The 25,557-nt window shown below is 39.6% G+C and overlaps 1 protein-coding gene across 2 annotated transcripts in view; it reads right to left on the bottom strand.

The window, feature by feature from the left end:
- The window catches only part of GSK3B (glycogen synthase kinase 3 beta), a 150,419-nt gene that overhangs the window by 69,562 nt on the left and 55,300 nt on the right, over window positions 1-25,557 (bottom strand). For both annotated transcript variants that reach the window (XM_054654881.2, XM_054654883.2), the window contains exon 2: window positions 24,715-24,908. In XM_054654881.2, the coding sequence (XP_054510856.1) occupies window positions 24,715-24,908 (194 nt within the window). The remainder of the gene's footprint in view (window positions 1-24,714; window positions 24,909-25,557) is intronic.

Below are 25,557 nucleotides of genomic sequence, written 5' to 3'. Positions count from 1 at the left end.
AAAAGGCAAGAAGACATTAACTTTTTTTCCTCTGATCTTATAATACTACAATATATCAACCAGAAGGATAGGAAGCCTATCCCATTTGAATACTGTAAAAATAATGCAAACATTGTCAAAGCAAACAACATTTTCACCTATATGCCTCTACAGTGCAAGAGAGGTTTGTAATAAAAGATCCTTTCCTCTGCCATTCTTTTTGCAATACCAACATAAAGCACCTGAAATTGATTAGGTAACTCAATTTCCACTTTTGTTCAACCAAGGTTAAACCAGTTTAGACAAACAGAATAATAGCATCATTTTCCTATTTTATATCCACCTGAAAAAGCTGTTAAAATAAAATCAGTTCATAACATGCAAGATAAACTGGGAAATTTACTACAATATCCGTTGCATAAATAATGCCTGAACAAATGAAGGATCTTGCAGCCTAGGAGGTAAAAAAAGTTTTGAAATGCAGGTAGGAGTAAAAACAAGCAAGTAAAATTAGCACAGCTATGTTTGTGACACTTCATTCCACAGCTGTTGCTACAATACTTCTTTCCTCTAGTCACATTTACACATCACTGTTTTTCCCTTCTCAATTAATACGCAATCTGCAGCTACAGAAATAGAAGGTATTCCATTTTTGACTTTGACCGTGGGATTGCTAATCATATATCCTAAAAGAGCAAGAGCTAATACACTAGACTAATCCATGCTCTTTACTAGCATCATTAACTCTGGCCAAGTTCAGCAATATTTGGGAAGAGAACTCTTTAGCCACCACACATTTTCACACTTAAACGCACAAAGCCAACACCCACTTTGTGCAGTGCTGCTGTCAAAACAATGATTTCAGATTCTGTGTTATCAGAGGGTCACATACGGTGTCTGTCACTACAATTAATTACTAAGGAACTCCACAAGAACCACTCAGAGCTTCTAATGTGAACATGCCTACAAACTCTGCTTTTAATTCCTCTAAGCCATGCAGCCTTAAAAAAAGAGGTGCTACATAAGATGCAGTACCATTAATCCTATCAACCCTGCCACCCGCTGACTGAAAAAATACTTCAGTATTAGGCAGCTCTTTACAAACACGAGTGACATCTCACACAGTTATCAGGTGGCAATTACCCAGCCAGTGGTTAAGGAGAAAGCAAGTCCCTCCCTGAGCCTGCTTGGCCTCTGAGCTGATTAAAGCCTAAGATCATTCAGTACATACCAAGACAGGCCTGTTCTATACTGCAAGGTAAGGAGAGAAAGTAAGAAGAAGCAAGGAGAGAGGTTTTCATGTAGCTCCTGAAATCTTATGGTGTGAATTTGTGAAAAAGGAGTACAGGCTTCACCACATCACCTTGACAATATGCCTCACATCTCACAGAGTAAAGCGTTCTCCTGGTAGGAACAGGAGCTCACATATTCTCCACTTACTCATTCTTTATTAAATCAAATTTTAAAAAAAAGTTAATTTTGGCAGTCATGGCTGGGATTCCTGTGCTGCATAGCACAATTTGAACTTCAGATCAACAGAATCCCCTCCTCTTTCTTGTCCAAACCACTGCTGGCCATGGAGTATCTCCCTGGACCTTACAACATGGGGCAGATTTCAACTAATGAGTGAAAGCAAGGATGGGTCAAGATCCCATTGATTACAGAATCACCTATTATGACAGAAAATTAATTTCTCATGTTGCCTTTTACAGCATTTTACTATAGGACTAAACCTAACACTGCAGGTTCACTTCAACCAAATTCCACCAGCACTTCATAGCCCAATATATGGCAAGTCATTTATTTTTCCCTTTCTCCTACTGACTGTGAGATGGGAATCATACCTTTTATCTCATGGATTTACTGGAAAAAACAAATATGCTAAGCATTAATGTGCAAATATTATTTTGGTAATATCTCTACTAGCTTCTTAAAATACCCGTACATGCTCCAAGTCAGGTTATTGCTTCGTGTTCTTTAGATAGGGTGTACGTGCTGATTGGATACACTGGAAAAAAGAAATCAGCAAAAGTTATTCTAATGCTAGGCTGAAGTTATATTTATACTCTGGTATCTCATCCTAGCACAAGCACAGTTTCTGCCTACTGTGATGCCTTCCACTTTGATCCATCTCCTTCGGCTCTCATCCTGACCATCTGCTGCAGCTGCACAAAGAGTGTTTCAAGAGGTGTTAATATCAGGGATAAGTCATAAACCAGTTACACAGTAACCTATATCTTGCATCCTGTGACTAGGCAGAAGGAAACATATCTAAACTGCAATCTTAGCCAAACAGTCACCTCAGCTATCTTAAAACAAAACTGATTTCTAATCACCACTCCCTGGTGAAGTTAAAACTGGAAATACTTGAACAATTGCAAAGCTCAAATTTGATATGGCAGGGGAACAGCTACTGATGTTCATGTTCAAGAATTACATTTTTTTTCAGCTAGAGTATTTCAAGTAGTCTCACTTTACCGTATACTTCCAAGTATACATTTTAAATAAGTAACAGCCTTTTCACATTAAGATGTGGGCTATTAAATACCAGTGCAGAATTGCATGGAGAGGAAGAGGAAATATCAGATTATAACGAGGGAACCTTTAGTGAAATGAACAGTGACAGATGTCATGCACCAAGTGCAGGAGACAAAATGCACGTCTAAAGATAATGCAAACTAAAATAATTTCAAAACATGCTGATGAGAAAGGCTGACAGTGCACATTCAAAATACAGGGTAGATTAAAACCTAAGGCCCATGCTTATCCTTAACTCATCATTTTTGTCTTCCAAGAAACATGGATGCAAAGTCAAAGACTCAAAGAGGAGGAAGTTGTTATACTTTCCTGTTCTCCTACCCATTCAACATGAAGGAAAGGGTTGAGTTTTCTAACTGTATGAGTGTACCAGGCCTGGTAAGCACTGCAGAAAGCAACACCCTTCAGCACCAGCCTGGCCACAGCAGAGGACCCAGCAGACATCTGCTGCCACCAAAACGTGCTGCTGCGGCACACGTTCCCTTTGAGGAGCCGCCAACCAATGGGACTATGAACCGATTACTCAGCAAATTTTCTGCAGTTCTATTTCTTTATCTAAAACAGATTTCTTTATCCAGAAGGCAAAGGCTGCTGATGTAGACTGCTCTACGATCAGTGCATTTAAGCCCTTCACTAACTACTGAAACAGATGCCATGTGACAAAACCCTGTTCATCGCTTATGAAGACAACTTTCCTAGACCAGACTGCCTCTTATCTGTTCATTAAATTGAAGAAAACTGGTTGTCCATCAAGGTTAAAGATTTGGTTAAAGATTGCCAAGACATCAGATTTATAACTTCAAAGCACAGCCAATAATGTTCATGCAGGAAGATTTGTGCTTTCTCCTCTAGGTTACATTCCCAATCCCTCAGAGCTGTACTAATGCTGCATGTGATACCACCAAAGCAAGGTCATTCCTGCCTCTATTACTACTGTAATCTGCTATTACAAAAGAGGATAACCATCACTCCCGGCCACATACACTCCCTTTCCTCCCCATCCAGGGATTTCCAGAGCTAAACCAGTTTGCATTCATCACTCTTAGTCTGATTCTTTGCTTCTCCCTGCCTCACACCCTCCCCATCCCCTTCTTCCTCCCCTTCTTACAGCAGGGGATAAAATGACTGGCTCATCAGAGATGAGGCTTTCTGGACTTGCAAGTTCCTGAACTGCACTAGAGGAAATGATGGTGAAAGGTTTTGTACAGCTCATGTCAGCATGGCATTGTCAATATTGCACCCAATGAAGTGGAGAAAAATAACCTGGATCCAGTTTGGAACAGAGTGCCTCAGTTCCCTTAGCTGAAGGGCATGAGGCGTTTTGATTCTTGTTTTCCTTCTGAATCACCTTTTTAAAGTCTCAGCAAGGTTCTTTGAGGACTATGTTCAGAGCAGATGAAATGGGAGAAATTAGCAATTTATATTTTTGCTTTCTGTCACGCCAAGGACATGATCTGGTTATTTTAAACAGATGAAATTATGTATGTCTTGAACTTTTAGAGAAGATATCTTTTAGATGGAAAGGCAGGATAAGCTACCAGTCTAATTCAACAAGTACCTTCAGCATCAGACTTCCAGCTTAAATCAAATAGGAACAGCAACAAAGGTTAATGCTTATTTTTGCACTTTTTAAAGTAATTGTTCTAATTCTTGGTGTAATACCTTCAGATGATGAAGTTCAATACCTTGTGTTCTATCAGATTGAAAAAACAGAAAATGGAGCATAACTGCAAGAACTGTGGCATTACAGATAGATGGAAGTAGCACAGGTAGATCTAAATTTCACAGTATACACATTATTCCTGCTCTTGTACAGGTCATGATTACTGTTTTCTCCTTTTCTCTGCTTCCAACATAATCTTCTCCATTTAACCATATTTCTTATCCTTCACAAAGGTTTTTCCACAATGAAGAGCACGAAGAGAAAGCCATGGGCAAACTGGGGAAGAAACCAGCTTCCAGCAGGAGGCATGAAGACAGTGATGAGCCAGCAGGTCTTGCTTATTCCCACTTCTACAGCCAGAATGACTCATCACATCCACTCACCTTCACCTGCTGCACTGCTGAGCCTGCCCTGACAACAAGCTCAGGCCGAGCTTGTTGAGAGATTCAAAGCATTTTTCATCCAGCAGCAAAAAAACTCTTTATTTTGACCCCCTCCCACCACAAGAAAAAGGCTGGACTCCAAGCACAGGGAAGCAGACATGTGCCGAGAGGATTTTCAATGTGATCCTAGCCAACTTTGCTTGATGCCTTGCAGAAATAGCTGCTTGCACAACAATGAAGCCATCCCTCCTAAACAAAGCTTTGCAAAACTTACCGAATCAAAGAGACTCAAGACCACAGAGAATGCCATTGAAATACCACCTTGCAGGTTACCAAGGGGTAACCTGGGATCACAAACCCCAGCATATTCAGCACATTTTCACTAATATTGTTACTCAAGCTCCAATCCTAGTATATGTGGTTTGTCCTAAGCTTAGTAGTCAGTCCACAAAATACAAGCTGTACTGCATCTTCTCTAAAACCTCCTGAAGTTGCCTGACCCATTCCTCCAAAGATGGATTTCAAACTCCATCAATCACTAAAGTGCTTTTAACACTGTCCTGCTGTCAGCACAAGTATTACAGAAACTACTCTCAATGAACTGACTTTACCAGATATATGATAATTCAGGCTTTTTACAGAATAAAGGCCAATTCCTACATCCATCTTGCCCCAATATATCACAAACACATCAGTGCTTGGAGGCAAAAGTAGTGCAAAAGTGTAACTACAGAAGCCTGGGTTGGGAATCTGTCCATGCTGGTCATCAATAGCTACCCATCCATGTTAAGTCCATTTTTTAGGCAAGCAATTTAACGCAGAGATAAATGTCAACAGGGATCACAGTTTTCCTCATTTACATTTGAGGTGTGGATTAGGACAAAGCTCAGTCTGCCCCTTCTGTCAGTCATGGCATATTTACAGCACCAGCAGATCTAATTTGGGGTGGTCTCCATTTTTAGCACACTTATTAGTCTCAAACTCACGCAATCATGACCTTTAATCCAAAAACAGGGGAAAATGCCCACAAACAAATACTATCTATTAAATATCTGCATCTATGACATACCAAGAGCTGTAATGACACAATACCCACCACCCAGTTCCTGCTGTCTCATCAATGACTGGTAATACTTGGAGCCCAGCAGGTCAGAAAGTCCACATACCCTGTCCTGCTGCAACCTCTAGCAATGTGTAACACATGCACAGAAGCAGTTTTGAGGGTTAGCAATTGTAGAAACACTTCAAATTTATGACCCAGGAAGTCCCAGAAACATAGATCAAATACTAATTTATATATTGCTGACGTTCTGAGATTCCCTAAGGAAAACAAAAAACAAAGACACAAAACTAAGAAAAATAAACAAAAAATTGGTGATAGCCATCAGCAGTTTACAGTTCAAATATAGAATTGCTGCTTTAAATACCCTAACCCTCCACCCCTTCCTTACATCTCTTCCTGCTTGCCATTCACATGAATCCCAAAGGAAAAACCCAGAGGCTAAGTACCTATACAACATGAGAACAACGAGTGCATGTGCACCATGCAACACAAGGGGCATGAGCAGAGGAAGCTGCCAGGGGGTCCAAGATACAAAATGCTTGTGTGTGCACTTCTGTGCAACTCAGCACATGGTGGTTGCATCATGCTGTGTTTTGCTGCATAACCAGAAGGAACCAAAGGCTCCAAGCCCAGCTACATCTTGCTATCAAGATCCACAATGCTGCTGCACTTTTTGCTGTTTTTCACCCCCTAAACTCTGCTAATGAAGATCCTGAAGCAGCAAACGATAGAGGCGCTCAGCACGGCTGCACCGCAAAGCGTTCCTGATACGCTGGCCTGCGAACACCCAGAACCAGGCACAGGCACAAAATGCCTGCGTCAGCTGTATTCTGTCCAGAATTTATTACTGAGCACAGCGACCTTCAGCCTTGGCAGGGCTACAGAGCAGGGCAAAAAGTGTCAGCTCTGAATGCGGCAGCAGCAGGCAGGACCGGCCTGAAGAAGCCACTGGGCAGAATGTGCTAGGCTGAGCTGGAGCCAGGCCAGGGCAAGCTGAAGGCACAGGCTCCAGGCAAACATAGGTGGGGCCACCAGCACACTCCCAACCGGCAAAGCCATGGTTATTAACAGCTCGACTGAAATTAAAGAGTGGGCAGGGGCGGCAGGAGTCAAAAATATGCTTTCAACTAAAGATCTAGAATAATGAATGAAACAAAAAGATCACACAGCTACCACAGAGGTGGGCTAGTTTTCATTAGCCCCTTCAGAACTAGACAGATTTGAACCACAACCATGCAGTAATGAGTGAGCTGACAGGTGTACTAGATGAAAATCTGAATTACTAACACACACCTTGTTTTCACCCTATTGATTCCTTCTACTCCTTTACTGCTCCCAATTAACTCAAGCAATACATCCCTTCTCAGGAAGAGACCACGTGCTCCCCAGTTCCTAACTCTTCCCCTAGACAGTCAGTAATGGCAAGTGCCATATTATGTCATCACCAGGCTGCTCTTTCCAACACAGAACACAGTCCTTAAGCAGACAACTTGATCTTCATACAGCTATTACACATAGTTTCCTATAACTGGAAACAGAAATGGCTTATTTGTGTTCTTAAGAGATAAAACAAGCCTTGATCTCTCCTGGGAGAACAGAAGAAAAAAAAAATCTGACTTTTCTTTCATTTTCTTCCTGTATCTCAGCAGTTAATTGAACAGTGGAAGATGAATTCATTAGCTCACTATTGCCTCTTTGAATGGAAGTGGAGTTTAAGAGCCTCTCAGGGACTTAATACCATCTCTAAATTCCTTCCAGCTTGGGAAGCTTGAGACTCAACTTGGAAGACAAACTGATTTCCAGCATCATGTCACTTCTAGATCACAACCTGAAATTCACTGAATTATTTTTAAGTGGTTGTTTCAAATACTGTGACCTGATAAACAGCTCAGTTCTACACTTCTATAGCATCTGCTGTGCTCTGCCAGCAGCAGGCCCAGATGCAGGAGGAATTGCAGTGTACCCAAGATAAAAGTTAGAAAACCAGAACTAAGTCTGAAACTCAGAGAGATTGCTCAAGTCCATTATAAGATTGAAATAAAGTGCAGTAGAAGAAGAACTGAAAGGAAAAGTATTCTGTAAAAGGCAGCCCTATGCTTTCAGAGATAATAATAGCCATTCTTTTTCAGTGGAAGCACAGAGGATCTCTGTTAAAACACTCTTACAGTAAAAACCCTTTTTCTTTCATAGAAATAGCAGTCAGATTTTTCCTCATGTTTTGATTTTTAACTCTTTAACTAAGAAGAAAGTAAGCATAAAAATGCCTTTAACATCAGTCCTCAGGGAGCCTGCAACATCCATAGAACCTTACACCTGCAATTGTAACCAGAACAGGTTGCAATTAATTGACTAATCAAATAAGTTCCAATCTCCCACGGGCATAAGACATTTGCTGGGTTGCTAATCACTATGTTATTAAACATTAATGAAATGTTTTATTACTCTTGGCCTTCTTTTCTTACATACGATGTAGCAGATGTTTCATGCAAACAGATTCCAAAGGACTTGCAAAACAAAAATAATTTCTCCTCACCATCAAAAAAATTTTATTTATTTAGGGAACAGGTAAGTACTGCTTCCAATGTTTATTTTTTCTTTGTCTCAGGCCTATTGCTATATGACATGAAAAAGCCTGATGTTACAAGTTGTGTGGGGCTTTTATTTCAATCCAAATTACTCCCTCAGACCTGAGAGACAAGGTTCAAATCAGAAGACACAAAAAAGGGAAATGACAGGTGGAGACTGAGCTGGGAGTTAAGGCAGAGTGGAATTGGCACGTGGAATTAGCCTGCAGATGATTACTTGCCCAGCAGAATTAAATTTTCAAGAAGTACAATTTCTTACTAATGAGCTCCCAAATAACTAAGCTTTTAAAAGCATAAGCATCCCCTGCTGAATTCAGAGGTTGGGCAGCTCCTCCTCTGGGGCTGGGGGAATGGGAGAGGAAATTGGCCCAACTCCAGCAGTGAAGTTAAAATTGGAACTTACACACCTTACCTTGTGCACACACAATAAGCTTTTCTCCCCATATCCATGCTAGGTTCCCCACCCGCTGGTTTGCTAAGTTTGTCATGAGCAGATAACAAAATTTATTAGCTATTGCTATAACTAAGAATCCATCACATGTGCATACCAGGTCTAAGATAAAACTAAAATAATACCCAAATTTCAGATGATAGCCTGACATACAAGAATGTTTCAACACTCCTTCATAGTTTTATATATAAAACCAATTCAAGCTTCCCCAAATATATATCTTCATATTAAAAGGCAACAGCACATTCTTCCCAAAGCTGCAGCATAATTTCATCAGTTGACCTTTGCTAGATACAAACAACCTATCATACACTTGGAAAGGGAAAGCCAGCTATGTCAAAGTACAAATTTACTATAAGCTGTTGAAGAATTAGTGTTCCAAGTTAGATAAAACAGGTTATCAGACTTTGTGCTTGAGGGTTTTTTCCTTAGTCAGCATTAGTGCTTTTCAAACATTGTCCCATTTTTCAAGAAATCATTTCCTTCAGCAAAAGGGTGTCAGAGCATTAAAATGAAAAGATTAGGAAATCTTCACATTCACTTCTAGCCTAAATTGCCCCAAAAGAAAAAGTACAGAGAAAAGCAAGTTTTAGTAACTATTTGCATAACAAGGTGTGTTTTTAATGACATATTTAAAAGCAGAGACAGAGCACTATGATTAGATTCACAACTTAGTCACACTAAAAAGGAATAGAGATTTCCAAAAAAAGAAAGGTGCAGAAAGAAATTATTTCATATGCCAGGTGAACACCATGAATTTAAAATGGCACACTTTTAGCAAATTTCAAAAGGCTACCACCTCATGGGCTTCCAGTTTCAGAGTTCCCAAGCACCAGATCCAGCTGGACAAATTCAGTGCGGGGTCAACCTAATTACCATGAAGTCCAGTCCTTCTTCCCCCAGTAGGTGCAAAAATCATAGAATCACAGAATGGTTTGGGTCAGCAGGGACGTTTGAGATCACCTAGGTCCAACCTCTCTGCCATGGGCAGGGACATCTCCCATTACTGTGTTGCTCAGAGCCCCATCCAACCCAGCCTTGGACACTTCCAGGAATGACGGATCCAGTTTCTCTGGGCAGCCTGTTCAAGTATCTAACCACTTGCACAATGAAGAATTTATTTTTAACGTCTAATCTAAACCTAACCTCTTTCAGTTTAAATCCATTCCCCCTTGTCCTATCATACATGCCCTTGTAAAAAGTCCCTCTCCAGATCTATTATAACCACTTTCAGGTGCTGGTAAGCCACCCTAGGATCTCCCTGGAGCCTTCTCCAGGCTGAACAGCCCCAACTCTCTCAGCCTGTTTTCATAGGAGAGCTGCTCCTGGTAGCTTTGTGAGCATCCTGACTTCCACCTTGCTTCCAGAATAAAATGAGAACTTGTACATAACCCTGTAGCAAGGACATGGAAGAGAACTGCTGAAAAAAAGAGACTGAGGGAACAAAGATGACTTGGTCAGACCAATCATCTTGGCATGACTTCATCCAAAGGTTTATCAGCAGCCATCACCAGATGCTTCCAAGAAAGTTCCTTGGAAGTCATCTGGAACCCTAAAACCTGAAGACATGGAGATTTAACTTCTCTTTACTGCACCTGTAAGTTGTTTCCAAAAATGCAATTGTAGAAGGAGATAAGAGGCTCAATGCAAGTCAGTCACAAATTACATCAGAAGTTGTTTCCTACACCACCTACCACCTTTTCAATGGACTATGCATTCTTCTATATTTAACACATAGTGCTAGAGAGCATTCTCATAAGCTAATTCATTAAAACATCTACTGTTAATAACAATGCAAGTGGCAAAACCTTCACTGACCTTGCCAAATATTTCCCACTACAAGATGTTATTTTCATGGCTTAAGAAGATCTCCCACTACACACATCATGAAAAACAGACACGCTGCGGAGATGACCAGGAGTAGAGTAATGATCCTGCCCGTCTACTCAGCTTCACTAAGGCCACACCTGGAGTGCTGTGTCCAGTTCTGGGCTCCTCAGTCCAAGAGAGACATGGAGCTCCTGGAGAGGAGCTGCCCCTGGAGTAGGTTTAGCAGAGGGCAACAAAAATGATGAAGGTACTGAAGCATCTCACTTATGAGGAACGGCTGAGGGGTCTGGGCCTGCTCAGCCTTGAGAAGAGACAGCTAAGAGGGGACCTCACCAGTGTAAGTACCTGAAGGGAGGGTATCAAGAGGATGGAGCCAGGCTTTTCTTGGTGGTACAAACCATGAGACAAGAGACAATGAGTAGAAACTGATGCATAGGAAGTTCCACCTGAATATGAGGGAAGAATTTCTTTACTGTGCTGTTAACCATGCACTGGAACAGGCTGCCTAGAGAGGTTGTGGAATCTCCCTAGCTGGAGATACTCAAGAATCGTTTGGAAGCAATCCTATGCCATGTAGTCTGAAATGACACTGCTTGAGCAGGGATACAGGAACAAATGACCCACTGTAGTCCCTTACAATCTTGTCCATTTTGTGATTCTGTGAATTAATTTCCTTGCCCCACAGCTAACCAGTGAAAATATCTTTTTCCCATTTTGTTGAAATCAAATTTCTACAAAGGGTGCTGAGAACCTATTGTATTCAAAATCCCAACGGTATGAAATAATGAAGATTACTGTCTGCTGAGGATGTGATACTGCCTGCCTTGCTTATGTAAGCAAGACAGTATCACTCCCTACACATTCTGCACATAAGGTTAGGTTAAAACAAGAGTCACTGCATCTTGTGCTCACTGTCTACTTACATTCAGGAAAACTCAAATGAATTTTAAAGGTGAATTAGTTAAAACTTTCTACACTGTTTAACTGGACAGCTGAATTCAGAAAGGTCTTAGACCTTTGTATTTCTCTTGGAAAGTTCATTATCTACTCAAGAAGTCAGCTACAGCATTATCACCCACAAGCAGATCTATGCAGACAAGCCAGTAGGACAGCATGCCATAGCTCAGTGCTCCACCAGGAAGGGACTTTCTACTACCACCTGCACACGGCGTTGTGCTTTTGGACTGTGTACAGGCTGTTCCCACTAGCAAGGAGGATTCTTTCCAAGAGATATTCATCAGTTTAAATCCAAACAAGAGTCCTTGCACTGTTTATCCTTCCTGCTAATTGATGGCCTTCATGCTGCCACAGAAATTGTTCAATGAATACACTGACTCTGTTATGCCTCCAACACTCCAGGCAACCCTCAACATGCCCTAGTTTTTCCTATGTCTCATACTACTTTCTTGTCCTACTAGATCTGTTAGCCCTGCATGAAAGCAGATAACCTTTATGCCTGTTATGCAGTTACAGAAACAGAGTCATTGCCTACCAGGAAATCCAGCATACTATCTGCAAACCATGTCCTTTCTTGCCCTTATGTTGACTTAATTAAAAAAGGAAAAAAAAAAAAGAAAGATAGCACCAAGTTCTTGAGTATTTGCTGTGGCTCTTCAAATGCTGACTCCAATCAACCTGTTGTGGTTTCCTGCACACTGGGAAAGAACATTTCCATTCCATATGTTCTCATACTCCTGCTTTTGCAGATATCTAAATGACAAGCAGATAGGGTTAATAAATCAAGTGTAATCAAGGAACCCCAGGTCTCACAGACAGGCAATTCTGGTACAGGTTACTGTGATACAGTACCAGAAAAATCTAACCTAGAAAGAATATAGAACTACTTTTTAAAAAAACTACAGAGCTTCTAATACCATTGCCTCAACTAAAGATTATTATCTTTTGTTGTAAGCTGTTACCACGTTCTAATTTTATAATTCAGAATTGCTCACTATTTATAAAGTATGTTCAGCAGGGCACTACAAAGTAAGGAAGTATTATCCTTATTTTTAGGAGTTCTTCTGAAAGCTGTGCTCACCTTAGTTCTCCTGCTCTACACCCTGTTACGCCTGCCAGACTTCATCTGAAATGTGCTTACGAAGTTGCTCAGCATCAAAAAACAAAGCAAGTCCATCCACATAAGATACTGAACTGAATCTTCCTAATGTTCTCTAGCCCATGCACTACATTTGGGAGTAGCAAACTGCTATGTCCTCATTTCCACACCTGCACACTTACTACTAATTCCCATGGTGGTCAGCAACACATCTTTTCAAAGGTTCCTCTATTATTTAACAGCAAAACTGAATTTTCCACTAAAGTGCCCACAGGCAATGTCAATATCCACTATGAAGTTTTACTCTAAAAAGGAAAAAAATAAAAGAAAGTTAAAAACCCTCTTCTGTCCACTTGCAGCAAGAGCAGTGCAACCAGTGGACAGCTCTGCAAGCAGGTATTCATGTCTCAATGCAATACCCCTATAAGTTGCAATGTCCCCTTCAGGGACTAAGCAGCCTGCAACAAATTACTTCATTTACAATCAATCAACATGCCTACACTGTTAAACTCATCTGGTATAAATGAGATGCCTGTGTTCAAGCCCAAAAAACTTGGTACAACCTTCATGACTCAATGTGCCTGCTGAGATTAAAGGAACATGAATGCAAAAGGGCCTGCCAATTCAGTCTGACAAGCAGATCCTTGGACATATCTTTGAATGAAGGAAAAAAGAAGATGAATCTTTTAAAGACATCAAGTTATAGATTCTGTCATCATCTGATATAGCTTAGGAGGGAAAACAAGGAGCTTTTTGTGACAGGGTGATTTTTGAAATTAAGAAACCTCTGAAATGAGATCCAGCTGTTGTTTTCCACATGCATTGTTATGCTTCAGTGATTCAGACTGGATGTTTGTATTTTGACTAGTTAGCTCAGGACCTAAGTAGTCTAATCACCATGGCTGGGGCTTTCAAAGGAACAGCACAAATGAAGATGAGAAATGAGCACCTTTGTTGGGCCTGTAACAATTAGACCTGGCTTCAAATCTTAGAAGAACTAGAGAATATAGATGTCTGTAGTCTTCTTATTTGCATCATGACACATATAAGAGCATCCATTACTCATCTCAGTTCACTGTACTAAGCATTACACAAACAAAAACCCACCCTGAAGAAAGCAGACTGCCTTCTCCTTAGTTAAAAGTCTGTAACATATATTTAAAAATATGATAAACATCACACCTCACATTTCACCTTGAAGAAGAGTGAGTCCCTTCTTTGCTCCTGGCCAGAAAAACAAATGCTCAACGATCACTTACTTCCTTGACATCACTCACTGTATTTTAAAAGAAGTATCAACACTATGCCAAAGCATCATGGACTGTAATTAGAATGTTCCTTAATAGAATATGGTTTTTGTTGCCTTTCCAGAAACATTTCTTATTTTGAGTTATTACATGATACAACTCTTACAAAACCACCCCAATAAAAATCAGATTCATTTTTATTTCCTGTGGTAGATCATACCACAGGTCACCAGCAAAACCTAGGTCTAGGTCACCAGCAAAACCTAGGTCTACATTCTCCTTCAAATTTAATGTTCCAGTCTTCCAAATGGACCATATTTCACTGCGTAATGCAGACAAAAAATGTGATGGAAAAAACAAAATGGAACAAAAAGTCTAAACAAGCTTTCCTCAACAACATGCAAAGTAAAGTGGTAGTAAAGTAATTATTTGTATTCCAGCCTATTGTGTAGGCTGGAAATAATTCTGTTGGTCACAAACATCTCACGTTCTCAGTCATCAGGGACCAGGAAGTATCCAAGTCACATGAAAAAAATGGCAGCATTGCTAATTTTAGAATATGCCCAACAGTCTGAACTGTCTCTGTACTTTAGATGCTTGACAAAACATTTAGAAGAACTTCCTTTTATTATTTTCCCATGTCTTGGTACTACTTTTCCAAGAAGCAATGGGCAGTGAAAATGTTGCCTTTAGCAGCAAAGAAAACAATTAGCCATTCCATGGCTCTCCAAGTTCTGAACACTTCTCAGAAGGAGCATGCCATTTGTTTATAAAGAGTCAGGTCTACTCAAGAAAACAAGTGGAAAACAAAAATTATTCCCATTTTCACATTCACTTAAATCTTCCTCATTTTGTTTGCTGACTTTGAGTTGATCCTCTTCAAGGAAGAGACACAAATAAAAAAACCCTCAATTACAGCTCAATTAAAAGGTTTTAAACAAAGCCAAAAGGGTTTAACTACAGCACAGTGCCGGAGGGGACGGCACAGCTGTCTTGGTGACACAAAAATGAGACGATCTGTCCCGCTTCAGAAAAACTCCCCTGAGCAGCAGGTGGATCTCTTCTGTCCCTTCTATGACTAGCATTTTATAGGTTATCCCTTCTTTCCCCTCAAGCTTAATAGCTTCCACAGCAGGACATTTGAATAGCAAATACTGAGTTCAAAAAGGACAGAGTTTACCACTGCCTGATTTATCAGCCATGCATTTTAAAGACAAAAAAACCCCCAGTGTTCCCTGGCAAAAACTGAAGATAAATTATTTAATGATATATTCCAATCATGCTCCAAGACTGGAATGTTGCACCAAAAATAATTTAACCAAGTAAGAATTTAATAAGCAAGTGAGAGCCACCGGTAGGTAATGTTGCTAGATATAAAGACTATTTAAGCTAAATCTTCCGTAGCCAGGCAATCTCATGCTGTGGGATTTCCAAAAGAGAATACATAATGGTACAACCATGAGCCTTGAAATATCTGCACACATCAAACATCCAAGTAGCCTCAAAAGCCCCATTTTTATCCCATCAAACTAATCTTCTATTTGTACTCTACGCAATAGTCTTTTGCCTAACGAGGAGACAGGTGTGGAAGGTTCCTCCTGGGACACCATTTCCACCCAACACCTGCATTCATGCCCAAGCTCTATAGCAGCAGCAGTACCAAGCTCTCAAGAGCATTTGATGAGCCTGCTCTCTGCCTGACCATCTCAGCATCGACTCTAAGAAGAAAAAAGATCAAACTAGCTTAGAATTTATATACAGCCTCATACACAGTCAAACACTAAATCACTGAGCTTCAGAAGGACTTCAGAAACTTTACTGTGACTTTTTAATTGACCAAGTTCAGGCCCCATTCACAAAATAACAACTGCCCTTGATTCACTACTTGAATTGGCTGCACACTTGGAAGGCTCTACTCCACTGCCACACCCTAAGACTGTCAGCCATTAAATATTTTCTTTTTAGATGAGAAAACTCAAATCTGCTCCACTAGCCTGTGATCTGCCAGTCTCAGATATGTAAAGATATAGAGTCTCCTATATATTCTCCTAGAGTAGTGATCCTGAGAGGCTACCAAAGATCTCTCCATAGAACACCACAAAATGAAGAACATTAAAATCAATTTTTACCTTTGTTACACAGACCTACAAATCCATGCCATAATCAAGGCTCCCTCTAATTAGCAGGTGTGACCCAGATGTAAAACTGATTTATAAATATAAAATGGAGAGGTTATTTCTACTGCATGCAGGGTTACTGTTTTTCTATCCCAGTCCTTCTCAGGCACTTAGAGGCAGCAATGTTAAAAGTCAAAGGAAAGGAAATTATCTTTCAAAATGGAACTTAATTTGACCACAATCAGGAATTCTGCAATGTCCAAGTACACTCTTACAGTTACATTGTGCTGACAGCATGTGGCTGAGTTACTTCTATTCATGTGCTTTGAACTATGCATTTCCATACCTTGATGGGTTTGGAATTCTTGTAAACTGTACTCTCCACCCTGAGGGTCATTATTTCAGAATAGCATCCATTTAACCTGTGTCTCTCAAAACAGTCTCTAGCTAATTTGGGAATGTATATACACAGAATATATATTTCATACATTATATATATGTATTTTAGGTAAACCAGACATAGGAACTCGCTTCCTTTAGAAGACCAGAGAGACAACAGGAAATAAAAACCAAAGCATTATTGAAGCAGCTGTATGAGTTATCTGGACTAGTGGGACAAAAGACTTTTCATAAATGTATCTTCCAGTTCTTTTTGTTTGTCAGTAAATTCACATAGGACAGAGATTTAATTTTAAGTTACTTAATTTTAAGTCTCAAGTTATACACTAGAAGTGAGCAAGAGGAGAGAGAACTTACAAAACAGCTATCTTGTTTTAAAGTCCCATCTTGGTCCTAGTTTAAGGAGTACCACAGAAAAACTCACGGAAATAGAAAAGCTCAGGATCCAAAATAAATGCGCCACTTAAACTGTGGTATGGGTCTATAAAAGGCCTCATGCAAACACCTGTGGGGTAGGAGCAGAAAAGCCCTCTTTTGACTCCTCCCTTGTCAAAGAACACATTCCTAGGGCCTATTTCCCTACTAACGTGTTGGTTTGGTTTCCCTACTAACATGTTGGTTTCCACATGGCTACATGTGGAAGCACATGTCTAAACACACACAAAGCCACGTCTCCAGATGAAGAGCTTTTCCTCCTCTATCCTAGGCCAACTACAGCTGGGTGACACTGCATTCCCTGGACATTCATTATCAGTCCAGACTCTCCTGCCAAAAAGCAGAAAACTGAAATCAACGCTCATAGTACAAACTCCATGTCATCTCATGTGCCAAACTGAAGACCTATTTTGCACTAACAGCTATTATGCATCCAGTTCAGATGTCAGATTTGAAAACATCTGCAGGAGTAGCCATAACTACAAATAACTTTATTGTACAGACTTTAAAATAATACAAAGTTAGAAATATGATTCTTAGAGTTCTTAGATGTTCAAGGCCACTGAAGTATGCCCAGGAAGGTTACAGCTGATACACTGAACAGTACACTGCTTTCTTCAAAGACTCTGAAAAGCAAGAGTAAACAGATTTTTTATCCATTAGGAAAGTTTGAGAAAATTGGAAAATGGAATGAAATTGTTGTGAGTGAAAATTCAGATCTCTACCCAGCCTTTTTGGTTGCTATGAGCAGACAGGCACTGCAACTGCAATTACAGTTAAATGATAGAATTGGCTCCTCCAGTAAGCTTCCAGGAGACAGCCAGATCAAGTACTGCTGTAAGAAAAGCTATTATCTTGGTAAATGTCTCTGATAATCTGGATAAATTAAGTTGGGCCAGAGCTACAAATCTGGCCTCTATACAAGAGTTAAAGCATAGATTAGAAAAAGCTTCTCTGAAAGCAACCATAGCCCTCCAGCTGTTTAGAAGATGGAAAAACAACCTGAACACACGCCCAGGCATCTCCCATTCTGGAAATCTTATCTGATAGCCTCAGTCTTAAAGAGGGACTGTATTCCCTTAGATAAGGACAGCTAGGAGTAAAAGGCAGTTTTCATCAGGCTCAATTATCTTTCTACTGCTGGTTTAACAAATGTTCACAATATTTGCTGAAGTCACTGAAAAATATTTTCAGCCTTCCATCCCCACTTCTGATCCAAACACAGAACATCTCGTTAGTCAGAAGACAGATCTATTGTTTTGAGTGCACTTTCTAGCTATTTAACAATAAAATTAAGGCACGCTTAAGAGAGTAAAACCTCCATGATAGTCTTATGAACAGTGATTCACTATTCCTCAGATCTTCAAAGTAGCTATGATGTGCAAACCCTCAAAGACTTAAAAGAAAGGTGCTTAAATGTTACTAATTCTCATCACCATGTTTTTCCTTTGTGACTTTTTATCCCATGGGTGCTTCCAACTCAACTGAGATGCAGTAAATAAAGGCATTCTTCTAAGAGAAGGCCTTAGAGATTAATGTTTGAATATTCAGTGATCCTTAGACGGAGATATCAGATGAGAGAACGCATCTAACTCACACACAGATGAAATTAAAAAAGGAAGTTCAGTCCTTAGTTCAGAGGAAACCTACCTGTGCAGATAACAAGAGGTCACAGTGAAAGATAACCATGAATACATCAGAGTAAATCCAACCTCTACACTGTATTCAAAACTTTAAACACTGACTTAGATGAAGGTAGCATTCATTCTGAACGTCTGTGATAACTTTCAATTCCCTTCTAGAAAGGAGTCAAGTAGGTGGGAAAAGGAAGATCTGGAGTGACCTTATTGCTCTCTCTAACTACTACAAAAAGGAGTTTGTTTTAAAGTGGGGTTGGTCTCTGCTCTCAGGCAACCAGCAAACAGGATGAGAGGACACAGTCTCCAGCTGAACTAGGGAAGGTTTAGGCTGGACATCAGGAGAAATTTCTTCAAAGAATGGTTATTAAAGTTTGGAATGGACTACCAAGGGCAGTGGTAGAGTCACCACCCCTGGAAGTGTTCACGAAACAACTGGATGTGGCACTTAGTGCCATGGTCTAGTTGACAAGGTGGTGATCAGTACAAGGTTGGAATCAATCTTGGAAGTCTTTTCTGTGACTTCAATATCCACCTGTGTGCTTGAAAGAAAGGGTCCACAACTCAGGCACATACAAAGGAAGTCAAGTGTTCTATGAGATATCCAGCAAGTAACAATGGCTTCTCTTCAACTGTACCTTTAACATTCTCATGACAATGCTGTGGTACACAAAAATAGGGAGGAGTCTGGAAGATGGACCTGCTAAAACATTAAAAAGCAAGAGGATGCACACATCCTGTCTGAACCCAGCAAAGGGAAAACAAACCTGGACAGAAGAGACAGTGATACCACTTCCGTTAAAGCTTTACAACTGGGTTGCCCAACACATATCAGGAAGATGGGTGTCAAACTCCTGTCTGCTTGTCAGTATATAGACATGACTACCCATAGCCCGAGCTTACAGACTGCAAAACAAAACTTGTTTTACCTCTCCTTTCAGTCACATTACCCAAGTAACTTGAGTACCTCTCTCCTCAAAACAGCTCAGATACACCAAAAGTGGCCTTAATAGACTGAAGCCCCCTGAAATGAAGCCTTTTTTCCCAGTATAATGCTACTATCTGTTGTATCTTTACTGGCCATCGATAACCAAGAGCTAAGAAACAAGCTGGGGGAAGTCAGAAAAAATGGAACTAATTCAACCCAATTTGAAGTCATATTCTCACAGTGGTCTGTTAACCCCTGAGATTCTGAGAGCAAAAGAGGCAAATCATTAATCAACAGGTTCACTTTTTCACATGCATATTTACAGAATTATACCTTCAACCATGAGCAGAGACACAAAACCTATTAAGAAAAAAACTGGGTCAGCTCTAGACTTCTGAATGCTCTAAACAGAAAAGTCTCTTGAAAAGTTAGCAGAACTTAAAAACCTAAACACCTAGTCATTTTTCAATGGAAAGTCTTCCTTGTGGTTTTACATTTTTCATAGGAGCTGCTATGATCAAAGTTGCTGTAAATAAGGTAACTCAAACAGCGGATATGGGCTACTTTGAAAAGAATCTTTTTATACTTAGCAGCTTGATATATCTGAGGCAGGAACTGAAGGAAAGCTGTTGCTTTCAGAAGCATTTCAAACAGCTCACAAAAGTACACACACCAGCAGGGAAAGAAAGAAACCAGAACCTCAACACAAACTTATTTTTCCATCCTGCTGCTTTATTGGGCTTTAAGGCTCATATTAACACTAAGACTTTACATATTAAAAAGAAGAAAAAAAAAACCAAAACAAAAAACAAAAACAAAACAAAAAAAACCCACCAAAAAACAAAAAAAAATAAACCAACCAACCAAAAAAAAACACCAAAAAACCAAAAAAAAAACCAACAACAAAAATACCACCCCAAACCAGTAAACCAAAACAAAGAAACAATAAACATGTAAATACTCACAACACCTATTCCTTCCCTAACCAAAAACAGGAAAGACCACTGCCTACTATTGAGTGGCCTCAGCTTTAGCAATGCAGTGCTTCACATTTATGGACCATTAGGGCCCTAGTTTGACATCCTCTCACACTCCAGAAGATCTGCCTATTTAAATAATTCAGGCAACTAAGCCAAGGGCACACACGGTTGGATGGTTAAACCAAGGCAGTCCCTGAATGATTTGACAGACTGGATGGCATGAATGGTTCCCATTACAGAATTTGGCTTTCTCTTGCTGCACACTTTATGTCTCCGTGAGCCATTAACAAGAAATGTGATGCCCAATCTAGACTGTTTGAAAAGGTGCAGGAGGAGTACAAACTCTCTTCATCACTTAGATTTCAACAGCCCAGAGCTAAAAGCAGAAACATCAAGTATGCAATTCAGATGCAAGAAATTTAACTGCTTATTCGCAGTCAGCTGTGAAATACTTCTAGCAATTCATACATTCATTTCATTAGGATTTCTTAGAAACCTTAATGGAATGGCAGAAATAACAAAAAAATAACTATTTATGCTAACATGCCTCTTGGCTTATTATTGGTTTTTGGACAATGAGACAGCAATATGACAGACTCTTAATCTGAAGAATATTCCAATGAAAATGCTAACAAAAGCAGTGCAAGAATTTTTATGCTACCAGTATTTTCTTTTCAAGCATCACAATTAGGCTGTGTCACTTGAGGGCCTGCACAGACACATAAATGAAAATAATTGAAAATACTATGAACCTTTTAACTGCATCTATTGATGCTTTGCATAAAAACCTATTATTACACATTTTTGGAACAGAAGCAGAAATACAGTATAGATCTGTGAAAGCCAGGTCATTGTCTTTTGGAAATTTTGCCATTTGAAAGCACTTTGGCCCCAAAGTTTGTGAGCAGCTGCCTTACACTGTTTTACAAAGAGAAACATCCCTCTCACACCTGTTAAACTTTTAACTGCAAAAAAAATCCAAAACCCACCACCCCAAAAATATAACTTTCCTTAAGAGTTGGTTAATTAAATTAAACAAATTAAATTGTTTCACAGATTAATGACAAACAGGACATAGTTTGTGAACTACTGATTCAAGTATCAGGTAATTGCCCAAAAATACATTCCTTAATTCCTCACACTTAGTATGGAGAACTACCTTACTGAAGGCAGAACTACAAACTGAAATTAAGCATAAATCTCTAAGTGGTATTTTATTTATTCTCTTCAGGGACTTACCACTTATTCCTACCAATACTATTACTGTACATTACACCGAACTCTAGACACACACGCTCTAAAATCCAGAGCAATTCAGAGACCCTGTTTAAAACACGGTCATGCAGGAACTGCAATGTCAAACTGAAGAACCATTGAACTGCAACGAGGGAGTAGAAAGAAGAAGGAGCATTGCAAACTATCTTTACCATCAAAGAAACTGTAAGATTCAACTCTTCAGCACTGATTTAACACTCAACTTCTTTCTGGTCTGGACCAATACTGGGAGGCTGACTTGTTATAGTAATGGAAAAGGAAAAAAGAAAAATAGGCAACCCCCCTCTGGTAATTCCAGCTTTCAAGCTAGCTTCAAACCTGGACAAATGCATCTCAGCTTCCTGACAGAGATCTAAAATTGGCAACTGAGGCACATATTCCAGACCTACACAGTGGTGGCCCTCTACATTCACAAAATGCAGCAAGAGCCTAGAGGTTACACTCTCTTGGGACTTTCTTTAGTTCCTGAATTTTCAGTTTCAAGACTATCCGTTAGCTCTTCTCAAAGCACTTTTTGAAGAAATCATGACTAAGGAATTATACTGCATATACCAAGAGAAATATATCACAATAGACAAGCACCAGGCAGATAAGGGATAAGCAGGCACCAGGCAGAAGCATACAGCTGAAAATTTTGTTCCTGATTCAAATTTCAGGAAGCAACTTCCATACATCCCTTTCCTCTTGTTGCTTGTTCACCACTGGGATCAGTGCAGACTGGTATTTCTGAAGTGCCCCCTCCTCTCTTCCCTCCCTTGTTTGATTCATTATCAAAGTGATAATGAATCAAACAAGCTGCCACCACCTTGGGCTGCCTGCATAAGGTTGGCTTTTTCGCCTCAATCATTGCTGAAGTGAGAGTATGCATTAATGAGAGGGGAGTGGCAGATTTTAGGGAACTCAACTGACCAGGTCTTGGATCTGGACTCGGGCAGCCAAGCAGGGATGGCAAGAGCCCAGCTGAGTTGCACCCTCAGCTCAGCTCTCTGAACACATGGGATGGTCTGCTCCTACAGGGCACTCAAACCATTCAGCCAACAGACTTTCCAAGTTCCCTCTGTAACCTGTAGATTATGTGGTCCAGTATTTACTACCTAGATCAGGCATTCGCAAAGAGTAGCACACCCTGAAGAAATTGTATGCTGCTCATAATATACATCTGTCTAGCTTCCACATCTGTCCAGGTAGAGGCTGCCATCCAGCCTGCAAGAATTTACACCTCCTGCCAACATAACATACACTTCTAGATCAGAATGTGAAAAAATGAGAGGACTGAAGTGACAAATGATGGGAAAAATTAGGGAGCTTAGACCAAAGGTAGATGATGTTGTGTAGTTGGGATAAAAGTTTGGGATAAGAATATGAAAAAATGCATAACTTGGGTATTACTGCAGATGTGACCCATACAAATTATGAAGTTTAAAAAACTATTTTTAAATTAATGCTGTCTCTCTGCAAATCTATACATGGACTTAAGCATTAATTACACCTAGTTTAGGGATATTAAAGCCTCCAGGTATTGGATGTTCTCAGCTCATATTATCAAATGTAGACAATTAATTCAGAGTCCAAACTGGAAACACCCTACTTAGCTTTTCAGTTCAGCTGTTTTGCTTTAACAAAGGGCTAATATTCAAGAAACAATTTTTTCTATCACTTAAAGAAACACTCAAAAAAAAAAAAGAAAGATATATAGTCAGGTAACAAAATGTCACTAAACCAACTACCCAAAACAAAAAGCAATCAAAGACCAACATTTTACTCTAGATGCCCAAGAGAGATTAATTTAAAAAAAAGTAAGATGTCACAAACTATTAATATCTGATGGTCAGGAACTAAAACGCTTGGCCAAGTTTTCATTTTGACACACTGCAAAACCCCAGAGTTACGAGACTAAAGAAATCAAAGGTTCTTGTCAAATGCACTAGCTGACATCAACCAAGCATGACGGGGTATAGAAAATACCCTGACCTTCCCCCTTAAACCTATGCAATGGGAAGAGACCAAAAAGCTCCTTTTAAGTACTAGGTTTAGAATTTGTTTTTCCTTTTCTGTTTTACCTCTTCTTTCTTCTCCTAAAATAAGGCACTCTTACATCATATTGCATGCTTCCCAAGTACTAATTACCTTCAACCCATAATACAGTCCAGAAATAACCCAGATGTAAGAACTATGTAAGAACTTTATAAGTCTTCCTTAACTGGAAGTAAACAATTGTGCATTACATTAATTTAAATGCATCTTTCCCATTTTCCTTCGAAACACTTCAAAACAATGTTTTTGCCACTAAAAAAGGACACAAATTACAAATATTACCAGTGAAACTAGGTGTGTCTGAGGTCTTGCTGTGAAAACAAGATCTGTTAAAACCAGGACCTCTGCTATCATGTACTGCTTGCACAAGCTGATCTCTAGGCCACCTGACTATAAGGGAAAGAGGTCAAGTACATTAAGTACCAAGCTGTGGACTAACAGAAGTGTTGAGGTGGCTTATGGTTCTTAAATTTATTTGGTTTAAAAATCACTAAATAAAAAGATTTCTCTTTGGAAGGCTACCAGTTTAGAATAAAGGATCACTAGTCTACTAAAACCACCAGGGTAAAACACGTTTATAAATCAGATAACAAAAAAAAAAAGTAATCTTCAGCCCAAACTGCCCTCGGCTCAGTATTTGTTATCTTCTTGCTTGGCCTTTAGAATTTCTGATTTACTCAAATATAGGTTTCAACTTCATAGGTGCAGCAACTAAAAACAAAGCCTAAAGGCTCCTGTTCCTTCCAGCAGTTTAACTACTAATGATTGGAGAAGAGTTTATGCTAGAAAAAAGTAACCTTAAGACAAGCTTTTCCTTTGTTTCCACAGCTCACTGTGTGAGAAATCTGGCCAGCAACCTGGAAACAGCACATCAAATCAGCATTTTTAGCTTCCTGACTTGCACTAATACAAATAATCATAGTGACTCACCAATTTTCAAGTTTAACTACTGCTTTATCATAATCCATCTGTTTAATTTTCAGTCCCAAAAAATTTTAGGCATATTTATGCTCTCCAATGAAAATAAATTAAGAAAATCAAAAACATTGCCATCAAAGACATGGAAAATGAGATAATATTCATGAAAATACTATGAACTTATGCATAGACTCACCTTAAATCTTTTATCCTGCAGGACTTTCTTAATGGCCACAAGCTCTCCTGAATCACAGAGTTTGGCTTGATACACAACACCAAAAGATCCATTTCCAATCACCTTGGTGTCTGTGTAGCTGACTTCTTGTGGTCGGTCTGGACCTTGTCCAGGAGTTGCAACTACTGTAGTCACCTTGCTGCCATCTTTGTCTCCTGCAAAGCAAGAGATACACAAATAATCAAAATACATGCATAAACAGGATGACCAACAAGAATAAAACAGAGGAGGGTAAGACAAAGATTTAGATCAGCATATGTACTTCAATATTATAGAGAAAACCAGAAAACCTCTGACAAAATGCAAAGAAAACACTGGGCATGGTTTTTTACCTATATATATATATATATTAAGTGATGACAATTTTTCATTTAGATTATTGCTAAGAAAAATTTGCTCTCCAGAAGCAAATAATTGAGCAATAAAATGTAATGCACAAAGAAGCCAAGTATTTATCCCTACATCTGATTATCAAGTAAGGGATATTAAACACACTGCTTGCATTACCAAAATGAAGCATTTTCCCATATTTTTCCTAGAACTGAAGAAACCAAACTGCCAGTATGAGCTCAGATAAGCACTCTGATCTTTACAGGCATTTATCTGGCAACAACAAAAACCAGGAGCACTTTAGGTTTGTTACAAATCTACCCACATGTAAAGTTTCAGCTTGCAGCACTAGGAAGCATAACCTTTGTCAAACCTGGCTGTGTGCACCTGAAGCCAAACCTAGGCTGCATCAGATGGCACAGGCTTGTTCCTCCCTTCTTCTGTCTGGACTTCCTTGCACAGAAGGGAGGCACT

Source organism: Agelaius phoeniceus, chromosome 2 (assembly GCF_051311805.1).
Source record: "Agelaius phoeniceus isolate bAgePho1 chromosome 2, bAgePho1.hap1, whole genome shotgun sequence".
NCBI classification, from domain to species: domain Eukaryota; kingdom Metazoa; phylum Chordata; class Aves; order Passeriformes; family Icteridae; genus Agelaius; species Agelaius phoeniceus.
This window is presented reverse-complemented; position numbering and strand designations above follow the sequence as displayed.